Source organism: Penicillium crustosum (assembly GCF_028827405.1).
Source record: "Penicillium crustosum strain IBT 35664 chromosome Unknown utg000001l_segment0_segment0, whole genome shotgun sequence".
NCBI lineage: Eukaryota > Fungi > Ascomycota > Eurotiomycetes > Eurotiales > Aspergillaceae > Penicillium > Penicillium crustosum.
Genome location: NW_026623122.1, coordinates 7984090 through 8000775, shown reverse-complemented (window position 1 = coordinate 8000775; position 16686 = coordinate 7984090). Strand labels below are relative to the sequence as shown.

At 44.9% G+C, this 16686-nt stretch overlaps 1 protein-coding gene across 1 annotated transcript; it reads right to left on the bottom strand.

Moving 5' to 3' along the window:
• Positions 1-11034: 11034 nt before the first annotated feature.
• On the bottom strand, positions 11035-15237 carry N7487_002988 (uncharacterized protein; the record flags this gene model as incomplete). The annotated part of the gene is made up of 1 exon (XM_056870735.1): positions 11035-15237. One exon carries the CDS (start codon positions 15235-15237, stop codon positions 11035-11037), a length of 4203 nt encoding a protein of 1400 aa, XP_056735519.1.
• Between the last annotated feature and the right edge of the window lie 1449 nt (positions 15238-16686).

Genomic DNA, 16686 nt, shown 5'->3' with positions numbered 1-16686 from the left:
TTCTCATATACATAGATATTTCAGTAAAATTTATAGATGTTGTAGATTAAAACTGCCATTTTACATGGAGTTGGCAAAACAGGTGTAAATAACAGTTATTTATTATGCAAAGTCAGCGAGTTATACGTCCATTTTGGGTGACTTTATGCAATGGTGGGCATCGTGGGCATGCCCGCCGTGGGCATGCCCGTGGGCCTTGGGCGTTATGGACGGGCACTAGAAAATCCAAATAGCCCAAGGCCCACCGTGGACGGGCCTTGGGCACCTCCTAGGTGCCCATGGACGGGCGATGTCGCAGTCTATTCAGATCGCCTATTTCTCTGGGTAATATGCCTCCTATTCGATCACATCAGACTAAACTACCTTCTACAAGAGCCTCTATTCGCCCACTACATCAGAGAAACCAAGAACTCAACCTATCTCGCGCACAAAACTTATTAAATTATAGATAGTTGCTAAGCGGTCTTATAATCAGATTCACAAGACGTATCCTACAATTCCACTATCTATCATTGAATCTACGATTTTGGCCGCATCGAAAAGAATTAATTACTAGCTACTACGCTCTAGGCGCCCTCGGAAGCTTAAAAGGACGATATTAAGAAGATTGACGATATGATTAACAAAATTCCATGCGTTTTAATTTAGGACCTCCTTAAAGGTGTCTTAAATAAGGTGAAACAAACCTCTATCTAGCGCTTTATGCACGAATAAGGCCGCCGAAAGTGATTCGTCCTTGAGCGCCTAAGCTTAACCCCCAAGTATGCGACTATATATCTTCGCTGGGCACTTGAGTACTATGACTTTACGCATCAGTATATACGGTCGAAAGGGGTATTAGTGATGGCCGTAAGTACTGTACAATTTTACGCCTCAAAATAGGTTAACTGCTTAGCGAGATATCCGCACAGTTCTATCTCTAGGAAATAGACTAAAGACTGCTTTCTCGGGATCTACGAGGTGAACTGGCCTTGTCCCTCTGTTCGGCGATCCGAGCAGTGCACACGGGGGTGTGTATCGCTTTATAATTCGCGATCTTTACCAGCGAACACCACCAACCTTGATCACTAATCGCTGTGCTCAGGAATGAAGCCGCAATATCGGAAGTAATTCCTGCTCTATGTATGGGAAGAACCAAATTGGTTGGAAATTAACTTGGACTTCATGTTGTTTATATACCCTCATGTATTCCCTCAGGAAGATTAATCAAGCTTTCTTTTGCATTACAACACTCTCAATATCTTGCGAACGGTAAGCTCTAACCGAAATGCTTGATTTGGTATAATACTAACGAGTTGATCTGATAGGTAAAATTGATGTTTAGCCTTTTCAATTCTGGAGAGAGAACCAATCTCATTTCCCTATGATCCCCTTCCTCGCCTGTGACGTGTTCTTTATTCCGGCAACAGGTACTAGGATAGAGCCACTATTCAATGCTGCTCGAGATGTTTGCCATTTTCGTCGTAGTCACCTGAAGTTAGTTACAGTGGAAGAGATGATATTGTTTCTGTGTGCAACAAGGGTTGATCTTAGGGAGAATGAGGTAGGACAACTGGAGCAGGTCTTTGAGATTGAGGTAGTAAGAGAGAAATGGAATGAATATTCAGAGGGCCTAGAGATAAATATGATAGGTAATACCGAATAACAGGAGGACAGAGCTTCTGATCTAGTAGATATAGGGGAGACTGAACCATAGCTACCAGAGAGCTCTACTCAGGTATGAGTGTCAGGGCGAAAGCTAGTACGAAGAGAGGATGATGTTGTCGTGCATTATTGGTAGATTATGATGAATTCAATTTGCTCGAACTGCAGAAAACTAGTTTGCTCAAAAGATGTGTAATCAAAATACTCGAAAATTTAGTAGGAGACTGCATTATTTCTGCAGTTACGGGATGCAGGGTTGTTCAGTCTGCTTACACCAAGATGGGTACCCCATGGGTTATAGAATTTGACCAAAACCCGGGACAGGTTCGGTTAGGTTTGAGTTGGAATCGGGGTTTATTTTGAAGTCTGGACTAAGTAGGTACTGCAGCTTTCAGACACCAGCGCATATAGGAGAGAAGCAAAAATGAAAACAACTTCTTAGTATCCACGAGCTAATTAAGACCACTCTTAATCACTAGTACCAACTAGTTTTAGGTAGTTAGTGGGATCGAGGTATGTATGTGTGCTTATTGGGAAATTTCTTAGGAAACGAAGTACAGGGATAAATTAACCCCTCCCCCCCTCTTTTCTTTAATTGCCATATTTCATGCATAAGCCTTCTCAGCCTCGGCCGACAAATCCTTCATCGCCTTATTATTATCCTTCGCACCATAAGTATCCGCGTACCGACCTGCAATCCAATCCTCGACCGAGATAGGAGGGTACTTGGCGCCGCTGGCTTCTTCACAGCCTGACAGACATTTCACAATATACTCTGGGTTACCAGAGAAAAAGAAAGGGACAGAGTAACGTTCTTTTCCTGTCTTATTGATCACGCGGTGCAGATTGGACACGTAACGGTCATTAGTCCACCGCATCATCATGTTGCCAAGGTTTACGACGAAGGCACCTTCCAGAGGCTTCACGTCAACCCAAGTTGAGTTTTCTTTTTTCCACACCTGGAGGCCACCGACCATGTCTTGCAGAAGAATAGTGATACCACCAAAGTCAGTGTGAGCCCCAATTCCTAATTAATCCGATTGTTAGAGGCTTTTCTTGCTCCACCACGTTCGTGACTCCCTTACCTCTCTCATCAGAAGATGCATTAGCCGGCTGGGGGGGATAATGCAATAGACGTAGTATAGCGATCGGCGTGTCAACGTAGTCTGCGAAAAAATCCTGATCTAAGTTCAATGTAGAAGCCAGAACCCTCAAAATATTGTGCGCCAGCTTCTCAATTGCTTTGAAATAGCTGTCGACAATCTTCTTGAATGATTCTGGGTCGGATACATCTTCGGGATACTTGTTAGGTCCCAAGTTGATTTTACGTCCAACAACGTAAGGGTGGTCAAGAGGGAGGTCGGTGCCAAAATAGTAACCCTCTTTCAAGTCACCCTCGGTTTTTTTCTCAAAGTTCTGCGCTCGCAACCGTTCGTAACCACGGTTAAAGCCGCCAATGTCTAGTGATTCGCCATATTAGCGGAGAGCTTCGCAAACATGAATCTAACGCAGTGGCTTGCCCTTGTTATACTTCTCCTTGATCTCCAACGGGAGTTTAAAAAAATCATCCGATTGTTTTAGGATTCCCTGTCGGAGGGACTCTGGAACGCCATGGTTGATAATTTGGAAGAAGCCGAAGCTTTCACATGCAGAGCGAACTTGCTCGATAAGTCTATGTCTCGCGGGCTGATCTTCCCCGTAGAAAGCTTGAAGAAGATAAATCAGCTGAATGAACTAAAGAAATAAACTTGATCGTGTCATCTGATAACGAGACAGCTGACGTACGCGAAAAGTCAATTATCGGTGGAGCCTGTTTGGTCGGCATATCTGCGATAAAGCTAAAATCGTTGAATCGTTGTGATGTGAAGAAAAGTACTCAGATCAATGGTCTCGCTTAGGTGCTCATTTAGGGCCATTTATAGGAATGGTGCTCTGAATAATCGACAATTGACACAACTAATCATGATGCAAGTAACCCACGGGATCTTTATCAAGTCCGCGGCCGAGCCTCGCTCCCCACTCTATTTCCAATACACAACTTGCTATCTGAAACGCAGGCCTGACATATGTGCTTCATAGATCTCGGCAGAGTCCGTCCATGGACACCCCTAAGATGTCCATGACCCGTCCATGGACGCCCCCTAGTGTCCAACTTCCAACTGCGCTAAGTCCAGCCCAGCCCGCACGCGCTTAAGTACCAAACCTGTCCAAACCTGTCCCAACCTGCCCATTCGTGCATTAAACAATGTATAAATATGATTATTCAGCAAGATTATAAGCATATCTATGTATAAATACCCCGTATAGGCGGGTTTGGGCGGGCAGGTTTGGACAGTGGGCGGACACCCCCTTATCCTGTCCGCCCATGGATATTAGTGGACCGTCCAAACCCGCCCAGTAGGCAGCTTTGGGCAGCTTTGGACAGTCCATACGTGGACTCTGCCGAGGTCTAGTGCTTCATCTTCTATTCCGCGGTCGAGTTTCATTCATCGTTCTTCCGCTTGCCACGGGTTGTTTCGGAAGGGATGGCATGGCCTGCCCTGGCCAGCCGTGCTTCGAATACGACTTCTAATTCAGAAGGTTCTTGATTTGGCTCTGAATCACGACTACAACTGGAGTTTTCTCGGTGTGAACATTAGATTAGATTATTGATTAGAGATTCTACTACTTGTAGGGGAACGAACGGGCTTCAAAAAATTTCGTATACTCGCGAATTAGTTCCCCTGGTTCATTTGATGCTCCGGGTATTCAATGATTCCCCGTTAACCTTTCGCACTTGCAACTATTTTATTCAAGGAAAAAAACTGTAATTTAATTCGGAGATCTGCACGAAGAAGTGACAAATGTAGCTTACACGGACAAGGCATATACCAAGTTCACTGTCCACAGCTACTCTCGTCTTGGCTTTCCGCGACAATCGACCCCGGCAACGAAGCGTATCACCAAAAGCTGGACACTTATAGGGTGATACTGTTCGATTTCAGATTACCTGCGTTCGCAACACCTAGCGTTTTCAAATACTTCAATGTCTTGTTGTCCACATCGCCAAAGTTTCTAGCACCATCCTTCTGTTCTAAACTACCCCAAGTCAATCGAAGTCGGACTTTGTAGTAGTCGGCATACGTCAGTTGTTGCTCATCGGTATTATCCGGCAGTATCTTGAGCTGAAGCTTAGTTTCTATAAGGGTCAGGATCAGGTCATTGAAGAAACAAGGAAAATTAAATCAGATGCAATACAACATACCGAAATTTGGGTGCACGAAGTAAGGTATACTATAACGATCCTGAGATCTTGGTACTTTATCCCAAGAAATGCGGTGCATGGTGGATTTGAGCTGCTTTCCAGTCCATAGAGATAGAGCGTCACCAATATTGATAGTAACTGCGCCAGGAATGACGGGCACTTCATGCCATTGATTGCTCGGGTCGCGAACCTCTAGACCCGGCGACTTTGTGAACAACAGAGTCACGCTTCCCCAGTCGGTGTGCTCAGATAATCGAGGAATAAAGGCTCCTGGCTGTTCATCCAGTTTCGGGTATTTGATAAGCTTGAGCGTGTTCCCGGGCAATACTTGTCTGTGCGAAGCTGCAAAAAAGTCTTTCGGAAGGTCCATGTTGACGGCGAAGCAAGACATTATTCTGAGGTTTAGCTCATTGCACTGAGCCTTGAAGGATTCAACTTCAGTCAGCTTATCCGCATCCCACCAGGCATGAATGTTGTCACTTTTGAATAATTGCCCTGCGGGAAGCCCGAAAGACATGCCCTCTGAAGCAGCAAAACTATAGATAGATGTTGGTTGGTATATTTGTCACTTTCTTTTGGCCATCACTTTGGTAATTCTTACGAGGTAGCCTGATGTCCATCATATCCTACTGGGTCTTCATTTAGAATCTTCTCGGACTTGATGTCCATTGGTAAGTCAAAGAATTCACGCGCCTAGTATAGTTGTTAGTAGTTTCCACGTTCAAAGTTGGTTGTCTCGTAAAAAATCACCCGGTCGAACATTCGGTTGATTCCATTGATTCCATGGTCTGTCACAATAAAAAATCCCCATTCCTGGCTGGCCTCGAAGATTTGTTTGGAAATCTTGTCAAATTCGGATGGGAAGTCTTTCAAAGAGATGATAGGAAACTCCATTCTGAGAGAAATATCGCGCGTATTTCGAATTTGTAGACAATGGAAATAATGAGAATAGAGTGCTAGACGCGAGCTGCCACTTAAAGTCTGCAAAAGTCCTCGTGCTGAAAAAAAGGCTCTGTTGAAATGTCTGTCGTTAAGTTCGCACCTCACTGCCAAGCTAATTTATCTATCACATGATCCGGCCGCCCACCTTCATGTTCCCCACGGCCGAGATATGCGATAACGGGATCGTGGAGTTTATCTCACCCTCTGGAGAACTCGTCCGTGGGATATTACTGAGCTGAATCATACCCAATCTCCTGCTCTCGAGATACACAATCAGATGGGCGCTTTTAGGAGGTTCTATGATATTCATATCTTCGTGATTCGATTGGGGACTCACGTTATCACACATTTTGAAAACTAGCACTCTGGCCATCTTAGTATAAAAGTTTCCGCAGTATTATTTAGCGTCGGTCTTTAATACCGAGAAGCAACGGATTACAAGAAACATTTCAACAATGGCGCTGCTACCTATGATGAAAACACGGATGAAATGTCACATTACCGAATTAAAAGTTCAATTTTCTTCGATGGAAGCATGGAAAATCCCGAAAGAACCTAGCAGCCTGGCTCCTGCTGGAATACCGAGCAGCAAAGGTAGGGAGCTATCGTTATTGCTGATTAATAATATATGCATAACTAATAAATTAGCCAAGATTCTGATCCAATTGGCCCTGAGCTACAGACCTGGAAGGGACTTGATTTTGTGAACTATTGGTTTTCTGACCTTGTCAATATCACCAGCTGGACTATTGGGACAGCACCTCTCCTCGTGGGACTGAGTACCGTGGATGCCATTCTGATCGTTTTCCTCTCGGGAGTTTGCAACGGCCTGCCCACTGTTTTGAACGGATATGTTGGAATTGATTATCATATTCCCTTCCCTATAGCCATTCGCTCGAGCTTTGGGTATTACTTTGGGAATTTCGCCGTTTTCTCTCGTGCTATTCTGTCCGCCGTTTGGTTCGGTGTGAACTGTTATTATGGACTCTTTGGTATGACCGAGGCTTGTTGTTTCCATCCGTATTACCTTCTAAATCACTAACATCAATACCCAGGCAATTGCTGCAATATGGCCTGGCTATCGAAACATGGCCAACCACCTGCCCAAGTCAGCTGGAATATCAACAGAACAAATGGTATCATTCTTTCTATTCACCAGCTTACACATTCCATTTATGATGATTCCAGTCCAACGACTTAAGTATGCCTCATCATCATTCTTCTATTGTTTCACAAGATTAACCGCTTAAAAGACGGCTATTTCTATTAAAAACCATACTCATTATTCCGGTAAAATCCTCTTCGAACTGATGTTCGCCTGAAAACTCACTGTTACTAGGTCTCTATTGCAATGGCGGTCTGGATCTGTGTTAAAGCTGGTGACCTTCAAGGAATATTCAACCAGCCAGCAAAAGTGTCAGGACAAGCGCACATTTGGCTTTGGCTTGCTACTTTCTCATCTACTACCAACTCTTGGCTTACCAATACGATAAACATGTCGGATTATTCACGGTTTGCTCGGAAAGAGTATGTTCATATTCTGGCCTTTGATTAGCTCAGAAAAGCGTTCTAACATAACCCTAGGAGCCGTGGGCATTGGTACCAGGCATTAGCCATCCCTGTTATCAAAACCATTTACGCTGTTCTCGGTCTGGCAGTGGTTGGTGCTGGGCGGGTACTATACGGAGAAGACATATCCAGTCCTGTCCAAATGCTTCCATACTGGGGTAGTACGGGGGGGCAGTCGCTTCCTTGCCTTCATTTGTGCTATCCTGTGGATGCTTGCTCAAATATCTTGTGATATCTCTGCAAACTCCATTCCCTTCGGTCATGATGTCATGTCCTTTGTACCATCATTGATAACTATTAGACGTGGCTCACTACTCTGTTTACTTCTCGGTGCATGGGGCATGGTGCCATGGTTGATTGTCAACAGTGCTTCCAAGTTTCTAAGTTTCATGTCTGCTTATGGAGTTTTCATAAGCCCCATCTGCAGCATCATGATCGCAGATTATTTCCTTATCCGCCGGAGGAAGTTAAATCTGCCTGACCTATACCACCCTCGTGGCTGTTACCGGTATAGGGCTGGTATAAATTGGCGTGCGTTCGTGACCGAGCTTAGCTTCGTCGGAATCAATTTGCCAGGGGTCATCAACAACGTCGCCCCACGGATTTTGATTCCTATCGGACTAGCTCATTTGTATCAGGTCAATTGGTTTATCAATACATTTGGCTCTTTTTTTGTTTACTTGTGTCTTTGTACCTTGTGGCCACCTCTCGATTCTCTTGATACCACGGTTTTGCGTCATTAGGCCCACCCGCTCTTTATTTATCACGCTATCAAATTCCAAGGACACGTGAATGTTGTGTTCAACTTGGTTGCGGAAGCAGTGCACTTGATTTAGAGGTCTGCGGAAAGATCTCGCACGATTCGAATAGAAGTCCCCGAAACAAACTTAACAAGAATAATAGCGCGTGATATGACTCAATATTTGAATGGAAGTTTGATTGAATCTGTTGTTTTATAGCACAGCCAACCATAAACAAGACACTTACTAATTTATAGGCAAAATGTGAGAAGTTGCCCCAACATATCTAGGTTTATCATAGCGTAGGCTTGGGGAGAGGGTAAGAAAGTATAAGGTGGTAACATCAGCTTTGGAACCGAGACCACTATAAAGAGTTCCTTGTTCTGTCTTTATCCTGCAACTACATTGAAATCTTCCTTTCTGAACAGCCGTGAGATTAGGTTCATATAGTTTATCATCTGTCACATTACCATTAATGCCTTCCACCCGGCCTGAAAATGTTTCCAATGTTATTAAAGAGCCTCTATCTCATAGGTCTCTTTTCATGGATTCTACCGTGCTAAGGCTGTGGTGGGGAGAGATACGGTATTGTGACCCTTGAGCCGATACTGTTAGCAATAAATTTCATATAATACCGTCGCCCGTGGCGGCCTTTCCTAGAATCGTCTTTGGACGATCAGTGCCTCGTATGCAGCGACAGAAGTATGGACTTCCTTACTATTTACGACATTTCTATGATTGGTCTCACACACTCAGGACTTATTTCGGCCAACCCATCACAGATTTACAGACGGAAAGGGCATCATCAGGGCAGAGTTAGTTAAATCAGCAAAAGCTTCTTTCTTTGCTATCTATAAGATAAATTCGATCGCCTCAAAGGCTTTATACCGCGCTTTGGTTCTACTTCTCTTGTAAATAATACCATTATTCATGACCATTTATGACAACGCTGGCATACATCGGAGCTTGACACGCTCCAACGACAGGATGAATTTTCTGAAAAACGCCTATAGGGAATTTCTTCATCATAACTCGAACCTTAAGCTACAAGGAGGGCCGTAACTATTTCTTAGCCATTTTGTACCAGACAAGCATAGCACTACGAATGAGTAGAACAATACGAAAGATGAAGGCTTAGGTCTGCGAGCACAGAGCGGACAGTTTGAGATGATTTGAAATTGAAGCGGATTCATTTTGTTACTTATTTAAGCGTGGTGTACTTAATTTACCTGAATAAATATTTGCTGCTTCAGATGTAAAGCCAATAAAATTAAATAAGGGTATGGACCCAGAAACATTATTTTCAGCAGGGCCTCTTCGGAGTTTCGACCCATTCTGTATACAGGACTATACTGATAGCAAACAAAAAATCTAGCTCCAAAGACCCACGCGCCAGTGGAAGGTTATGTTCTGCGATCAGAAAGGCTAATCCGACGAAAGTGCTCGAGAAATTCCGGCAGTAAATATGAGGGTGACTAGCACCCTCTCTGTCAGATCATAGAACCAACGTACATCAGAAACCTTGCTCTAATGAGGCCCACAATAATTTAAGCTGGGGACATTGCATGTGAAAAACGGGACACTTAGTTGTAGTCTCTGTGAATATCAGGAAGGAAATACTCTAACGTAATCCACGGCCGCATGAAACACACTGCTGCGACATGAGGCTGTTGTTACTCATCAATGAAGGTTACTCATCAATGAAGCTGCAACATTGGAAAGAATTCCTGTCCGTCTGTACCAAGCCTAAGTTGCTTTCCAGTCAACTTGGATGGGTTCATGCTGTATATATATATATGTCCTCTTTGTAGCCCTCTAGGAAGATCATAACCAAGCTCCCTTTTGCGTTACAACAAAAACCGACTGAAACACCTACCCCAACCACAGAATTTCAGACCAAGGCCTCTCAACCAGAACGCATTAATTGATTTAAAATAGCAAATTTTACAAGAAATAATCCTCTGCTCATTCTCCCTAAGCCCGCTAGACCTCACTGGAGCTCTAGTAGCCTGCTGATCTGGCTGAATAGGCCATTCGCCCCGCGCATGGGATATAACCTCATCCGCTAAACTGGCTTATCTTTCTGCTGAGCTAGCTATAGACCCTTTTCAACAGTAAGGCCACCTTCATATGGTATATGCCTGGCAGTCCGATTGCGTTTCTCTCGTTTCTCCACATTCGCTGCGGGTAGATTCGCGTTTGCATGCGCTCGGAGCGTAGTTTTGTTTAGCGATACATAGTGGCCTTTGATAATCTAATCCATCAAACCTCTTTGACCGCTATTCTAGAGGAAACGCGACATGACGGTAGCGAAGCAAGATCCCATGCAGCAATAGAATTTGAACGCCGAGGACAAGTTTCTTAGAAGATCAGGGGAGAAGCGCAAGGCTAAGCAGGTTTCTAAGCGTGGAAACAAGCGGTTATTGCTCAGCTCAGTTTAAAATTTATAGACTCTTTCGGGCCCTTAGAACGTCTTTATACGGAAGCAATCTACCGTTTTCTGTGGCCGGCTATTAGGTCCTATATACCTCTCTTTACTCGCGTATGATTACTACTATATAGTTATTCACGGCTTGGGTTAGTTTCCCTACAAAGAGTAGCAACTAAAATGGTCAGATTGGAGTGTGCAATGTGACTACTGCATGTGAATACACCCTTCTTCATGATTATCAATACGGTACCATGGTTGGAAAAAGGGAAAAGCAAATAAATACTGTATTTAATCTATAATTGACCTCTAAGTTGAACATGTTTCCCAATGGAGCAAAGGGTGGCAGTAAAGACCTGAACCAGCGACGGAGAAATGTGCGAAATATAAAGTGTAAAGAAGCAAGGAAACGGCGAATCCAAACGAACAGTCCTCATTGCGCAGGTCTTGATCACGAATTTTAATCCTCACTCGGCCTTTTTGGAAGGCTTTGTTTTCAGTGCCATGAAGAAATATACCAAAGCGTATGAGCTGATGACGAAGAGAACGGTGATACCCACGTCTCTCCATCCAAAATACCACTCATTGATGTTGATGGTATGAAGATAGTCACTTCCCTTAGAGTAAGGGCAAACACGACAGCCGAGCGAGTCTTCTGGGTTCAAGAGGTTTGCACCCGAAGTGTTAAGGTAGGGGACTAGATATTGGCCACAAGTCATGTTACTGGGCGGGTCAAATAGCGACAGCTCTTCGGTCGCGCATTCAACTTCGGCGTCAAATATGGTGAATGTAAGCATACTACCAACCAGGTACGTCGTCGGGTTCAGCCAATACATCCAGTATCTCCAAAAAGCAACGATTTGCTCGTAAGGGACCAGGATTCCACAAAAGGATACAATGATTCCAACAAGAAGCGGATTGGTCAGTGCAGCAAATACAGCATTCGGTGCATAGGCTGCAATGAATTGTCCAATCGATGTGTAGAGAAATTCGTATATAAGAACCACAAAAAATGCAGCACCTGCTTTATCGGACTCCGTGGGGCTGCCGACTGTGTAGTACCAGCATGCGAAATACAAGACGGCACAGAGGCAAAGGTATGGCATTTCAGAGATGACCAAAGCTGTGACGAAGGCTTTCCAAGAGTATATTCTTGCTTTCTTCTCTCGGGCATCATAAAGATCCCGGCACTCAATGAAGAGGGGCTGAAGTTGATTGATGACACCGGGCGCAACAAACATCCAAACGAATACGGTGAAAAGCTTGAGCTGTAAATCGGCTGCCGATTGTCCGATTTTCCAGTAGCTGAACCCATTGAATAGTCCCAGACCAATGTGGAGAGCAATCTTGTTGTTGATATAGGACGTATTCCGGAACAGCGCTAGATTCATGCGGCGCAAGACGTATTTGGTCTGGACAGCCAGTGGTACGGCAAATTCAAAACCATCCTCCTCCATGGGACCTTTGGCAACCGACTGTTGCAGGATAGCCTCGAGCTCGTTGGTCGTGTCCTTGTGCTCAGGGGAATTAAGCCATGTCTGATGCCAATCGGTATCTGAGAAGCGGCCTGAAACCACATCAATCATGTGCTCCGCCGGATTGGACGAAATAGGGCAAGGTGCTCCATATCTCCCAAAATAATCCTTGATCGTCTGGCAATTCTTTCCGATGTCACCAAGATATACCATCTTCCCGCCAGATTTCAAGAGTAGAAGCCTGTCAAATTGTGCCATGAGCTGGGCGGACGGCTGGTGGATCGTTACCAAGACAGATTGGCCCGCGTCAGCAAGCTTTCTCAAAAAGCGGACGGTGTTGAATGCTGACTGGCCATCCAGACCTGAGGTAGGTTCGTCCAAGAAGATAAGAATTCTAGGCTTCGAGACCAATTCCACTCCAATAGTCAAGCGCTTCCGTTGTTCAATACTCAAGCCGTGCCCTGCGCCAGGCTTTCCAATCAGGGAGTCGGCGATGTCGTGAAGCTCCAGTAAATCAATGATGACATCGACATATCTGAGCTTTTCAACCTCAGGGATATCTCGGGATTGACGAAGAAGAGCAGAGAACTGCAATGCCTCCCTCACTGTGGCATAGGGCTCGTGGACATCGAGCTGTTCCGTGTAGGCGGCCGAGCGTTGAAAGGATATGGGGAGGGGATGGCCATCGACCAGAATTGATCCTTTGATTGTTCCTTCGGTTTTTCTCTGCGCGAGAACATCCAAAAGGGTTGTTTTTCCTGCTCCTGACGAGCCCATGAGTGCAGTGAGGGTTCCGGGCTTAACCCAGCCATAAACATTATCGAGGAGCACTCGAGGGCCTGAGGATGTCTTAACAGTATATGTCAGAGCTTTCCACGTGAAAATTGAAGTATTTTGTAGTATTTCCTGTTCAGCGGGGGCAGGCTGTTGGAGTGACTCGTTCGGATTGGACGAATGCTTAACCTTCCTTCTCTCCGTACACTGGGACTCTTCGTCAACGGGAGAAAGCCGCTGGTGAGAAGCTAATCTTTCGCGAGGAATGAGCAGCGAAGCTCCCGACTCAGAAGCATCATGCCAGCGAATGACTCCAATTAGTGTGATTCCGACGTACACAACCCACCACGCACACAGTATTCCGAAATTTCTCCAAATGTGAGTGTGGCTATACATCAAAGACGCAAGATATTCATCGCCTGTCAAAGAGAGAGCTCCTGGCTGTGCACCCCCGATGCCAGCACACGAGGCATGCTCGTCCTGGCTATAACCAGGGCCATTGGGAATCAGATTGGTGTTCACACATTTGATCGCATGAAGATGAAACTCGTTTCCCATCAATGCCTCAAATCCGTATGACAATGGATTGAGCCAATATAGCCAGCCAAACCACGGATGCATCTGCGTTGTATGGATTTGATATCCAGCATACATAGCCATGATAGCGATCGCATATCCGGAGAGCTGGGCAGCGGTGTTGAATGAACCGAAAACAGCGCCAATTGCACGGAACAGCCCACAGGCACACATGTTGGTAACGAACAAAATAGTCCAGTATGTGAAGAAATTCGATGCATCAAGGACCAGGCCAGCCATGAAATAGATGATGAGGGACCATGTAGTAACTTGAAGAATAATGATAGGGATATCTGCGGCAATTTGGGCGATGCAGATGGCTGCTGGATGAACGTAGGCCAAAGATTTGTGCTTCAGGATGACAGGTCGGCCTGTGAAAGAGTCCACAACCTCAGACATTGCGGTCATGCTGTTGTATAGCACAGACCAGAACAGCACGCCCCCTTTGATAAACACCCCGGAGGAGTCGTCGGCTGCTTGGTAGTATAGAGAACCAGCTATCAAAGCTTGGGCGATGTTCGAGCCTTGTTTCATTCCAAAAGTAACCATATCCCCAGCGATGATCTGGTATTGACGAATAATACATGCCTTCACTTGAGAGACAAAGTCGACGGTGTATTGGCTGCGTTTGGATGCTCTTTCGAGAGCGACGCTTTCCTTGAAGTCTGACGTTCGCCGACTAGCAAGCTCTGAGTTGGGGTATGAATAATGGGCAACGGCGTTTTTGAAAATATCTGTGTTTTCGTATGAAGAGCGGATAGATTCTGCGTCGCGCGGGAAGCTGGCTTCGAAGCCTGAGCGAATCTGGCGCTCAGTCGGCACTGTAACTCCGGTTAGGAAGTCAGCGACGTTGGCGCCATCCTCGCACACAAATCCAAGGTCTTCCATGAAACCACGAGCCTGACTCATTGGGCCGTAGTATATCTGCTTTCCTTCGTCCAGAACGAGGACTTTGTCAAAAAGGTCGTAGATCTGGTTTCCAGCTTGATAAAGCGTCACGATGGAAGACAGGGAGTAGACATCTGTCATTGCTCGAATGGCTTTTGCCCAGTCCAGCGCACTACTGGCGTCAAGGCCTCTGGTACTGTTATCCCAGCAGTAAATCGATCCTCGGGCAGCAAGGCACTCTAGGATAGAAACACGCTTCCTCTCACCTCCCGATACACCACGAACATACTCGTTTCCAACTTTGGTAGTTGCGGTGTGGGATATTCCAAGCGAGCGAAGTAGGAAATCGCTCAGCTCATTTTGGTACTCGTGTCTTGATTTGCAACCTTCGGGGAGATGGGCTGGGATCTTTCCGCTAGTCGCAAATATGGTCGTCTCGCCGACAGTGAGGGTAGGGAAAAACGTTTCATCTTCGGTGTTCATGACGATTTGGCCACGATATTTCTCTGCTTCTTCGTGCGACATATCTCCAAATCGAACGTCCCCATCAATTTTCTGGTAGCCTGCTCGCCTGTTGGAGAGCATCTTGAGCAACGTGGTACAACCTGACCCAGGTCTGCCCAAAACAAGCAGCATCTCACCAGGCTTAACGCAGCCATGGCTTTGGTCCAAGATTGTTTGTAGAGAATTCCTGCGTCGGAAACGGGAAAGGTGCCGGCGAAGGTCGAACTGCGAAACGAAGTTTTCATTGATTGCAGCTTCGGCACTAGTTCCTTTGACCGTGAGATTTTTCCAGGTGACACCAAGTTGCCGAGGTTTGAATCCGGAAGCAAGATCCCGTTGGTTGAACTCCTCCAGTTTGTCGATAAGATGCCATCGGTCTTCCTTTTCCGTCCATTTCTCATTCAGCGAGGGTGGAAGGGATCCAGCCGGTGTTGGGGTCTCTGATTCTTCCATAGCGAGACACGAAATTGAGAAATCTGTTATTGGAATGGGAAATTGGAAGGCAATTGCAAGATAGTGATGAATTATTAAAAGGGGCCGTGAAAATAGAGTGTCCAAAGCATTTGTATGTTCGTCTATATGGGACTAACAGATTGAAAAATGTCTTTGATTTCCGGTTCGCTCGTAATCTCCAAAGGGAATTTTGGGCCGGCCTAATGTTCGACGTAGAAATATCACAGCGAAAGGCAAAGAAAGAAGGCCGAGAGCCCGGTTAGAGTACAGACCCGGAAAAAACGATCTTCATATATCCAAAGCCCGAAAGTCCGAGATGCGGAATTTCGGGAGGATGTACCTTTTGGGAAGTTACCGGATGCGAATGATTAGTTCGGATTGACCCGATTAATGATATGGGCCAAGCTCCGGAAAATAACGTAATTCACGGCCGAGCCGCGCACCCCAAAACACAAAGTAAATTCGATAAATTACCATTTCATATCTGAACAACCATATTTTATTTTTACTTAAATACTAGGATATATGACTTTCTTAGCGTGTGAAATAACATATCTTAGTCTTAAGCAATTTCAATAATCATTCCCGATGGGTTACCATAAGATACGGCGTAGTTTTGGTATATGGGACAAATACATATATCTGAATCAATGCTTCAACTAATTGTCCTATACTTCTCTAGTAAGTTAGAAATACTATCTAGATCATAAGATTTTAATATCCTATCATCAATAGATATGGTTCTTGATATATAAATTGGTAATTTATCGCATTTACTATGTGTTTTGGGGTGCGCGGCTCGGCCGTGAATTACGTTATAGGATCTTCCTGATAGACAGTGCTGCAGTAAAACAGTACCGTATACCTCCTTCGTCTCCGATAGTTTTTTGTTAACTAAAGATACAAGAAAGCTATCGTACTACTCTAGAGAAAAAGTTTATAACTAACTAGCAATAAGTGACGATCTTACTAATACACGTCTTTGTTAGTCCACGATAATCTAGTCCCCGATACTTTTTTTCTACTCGTGCTCTAGAGGGCTTTGCACGGAACTAAAAATAGACATGTAAGGCATTTTTGAGATAGAATAGCTGTATTGGGTTGGGTGGAGTGACTTCTTACAAGCGGATCACATTTTTTTAGAGTTCATTTCGAGCTCCCGTCATAAGCTTCATTGCCCAGGTTTTAAACACTTTTATGGGTGCTGTGAATATAAATAAAGACTTCTTCAAGTCATTGCTCAGTTACTGCTGTTTATTATCACTGTAGGTGAAGACGTCGCGTCATATTCCAAATGCTTCCCCAGAAGATTCCCTAGCTTTTGCCGTTCACTAATTTGTTTGCCTTAAAAAAACATGCAAACGATTGGGGTGGATCCTGTCATTGTGAGCCAACTGAAGTATCAAGAAGGGTTAAGTAATTAGAAGGGACTATCCCGCTAATAGACTT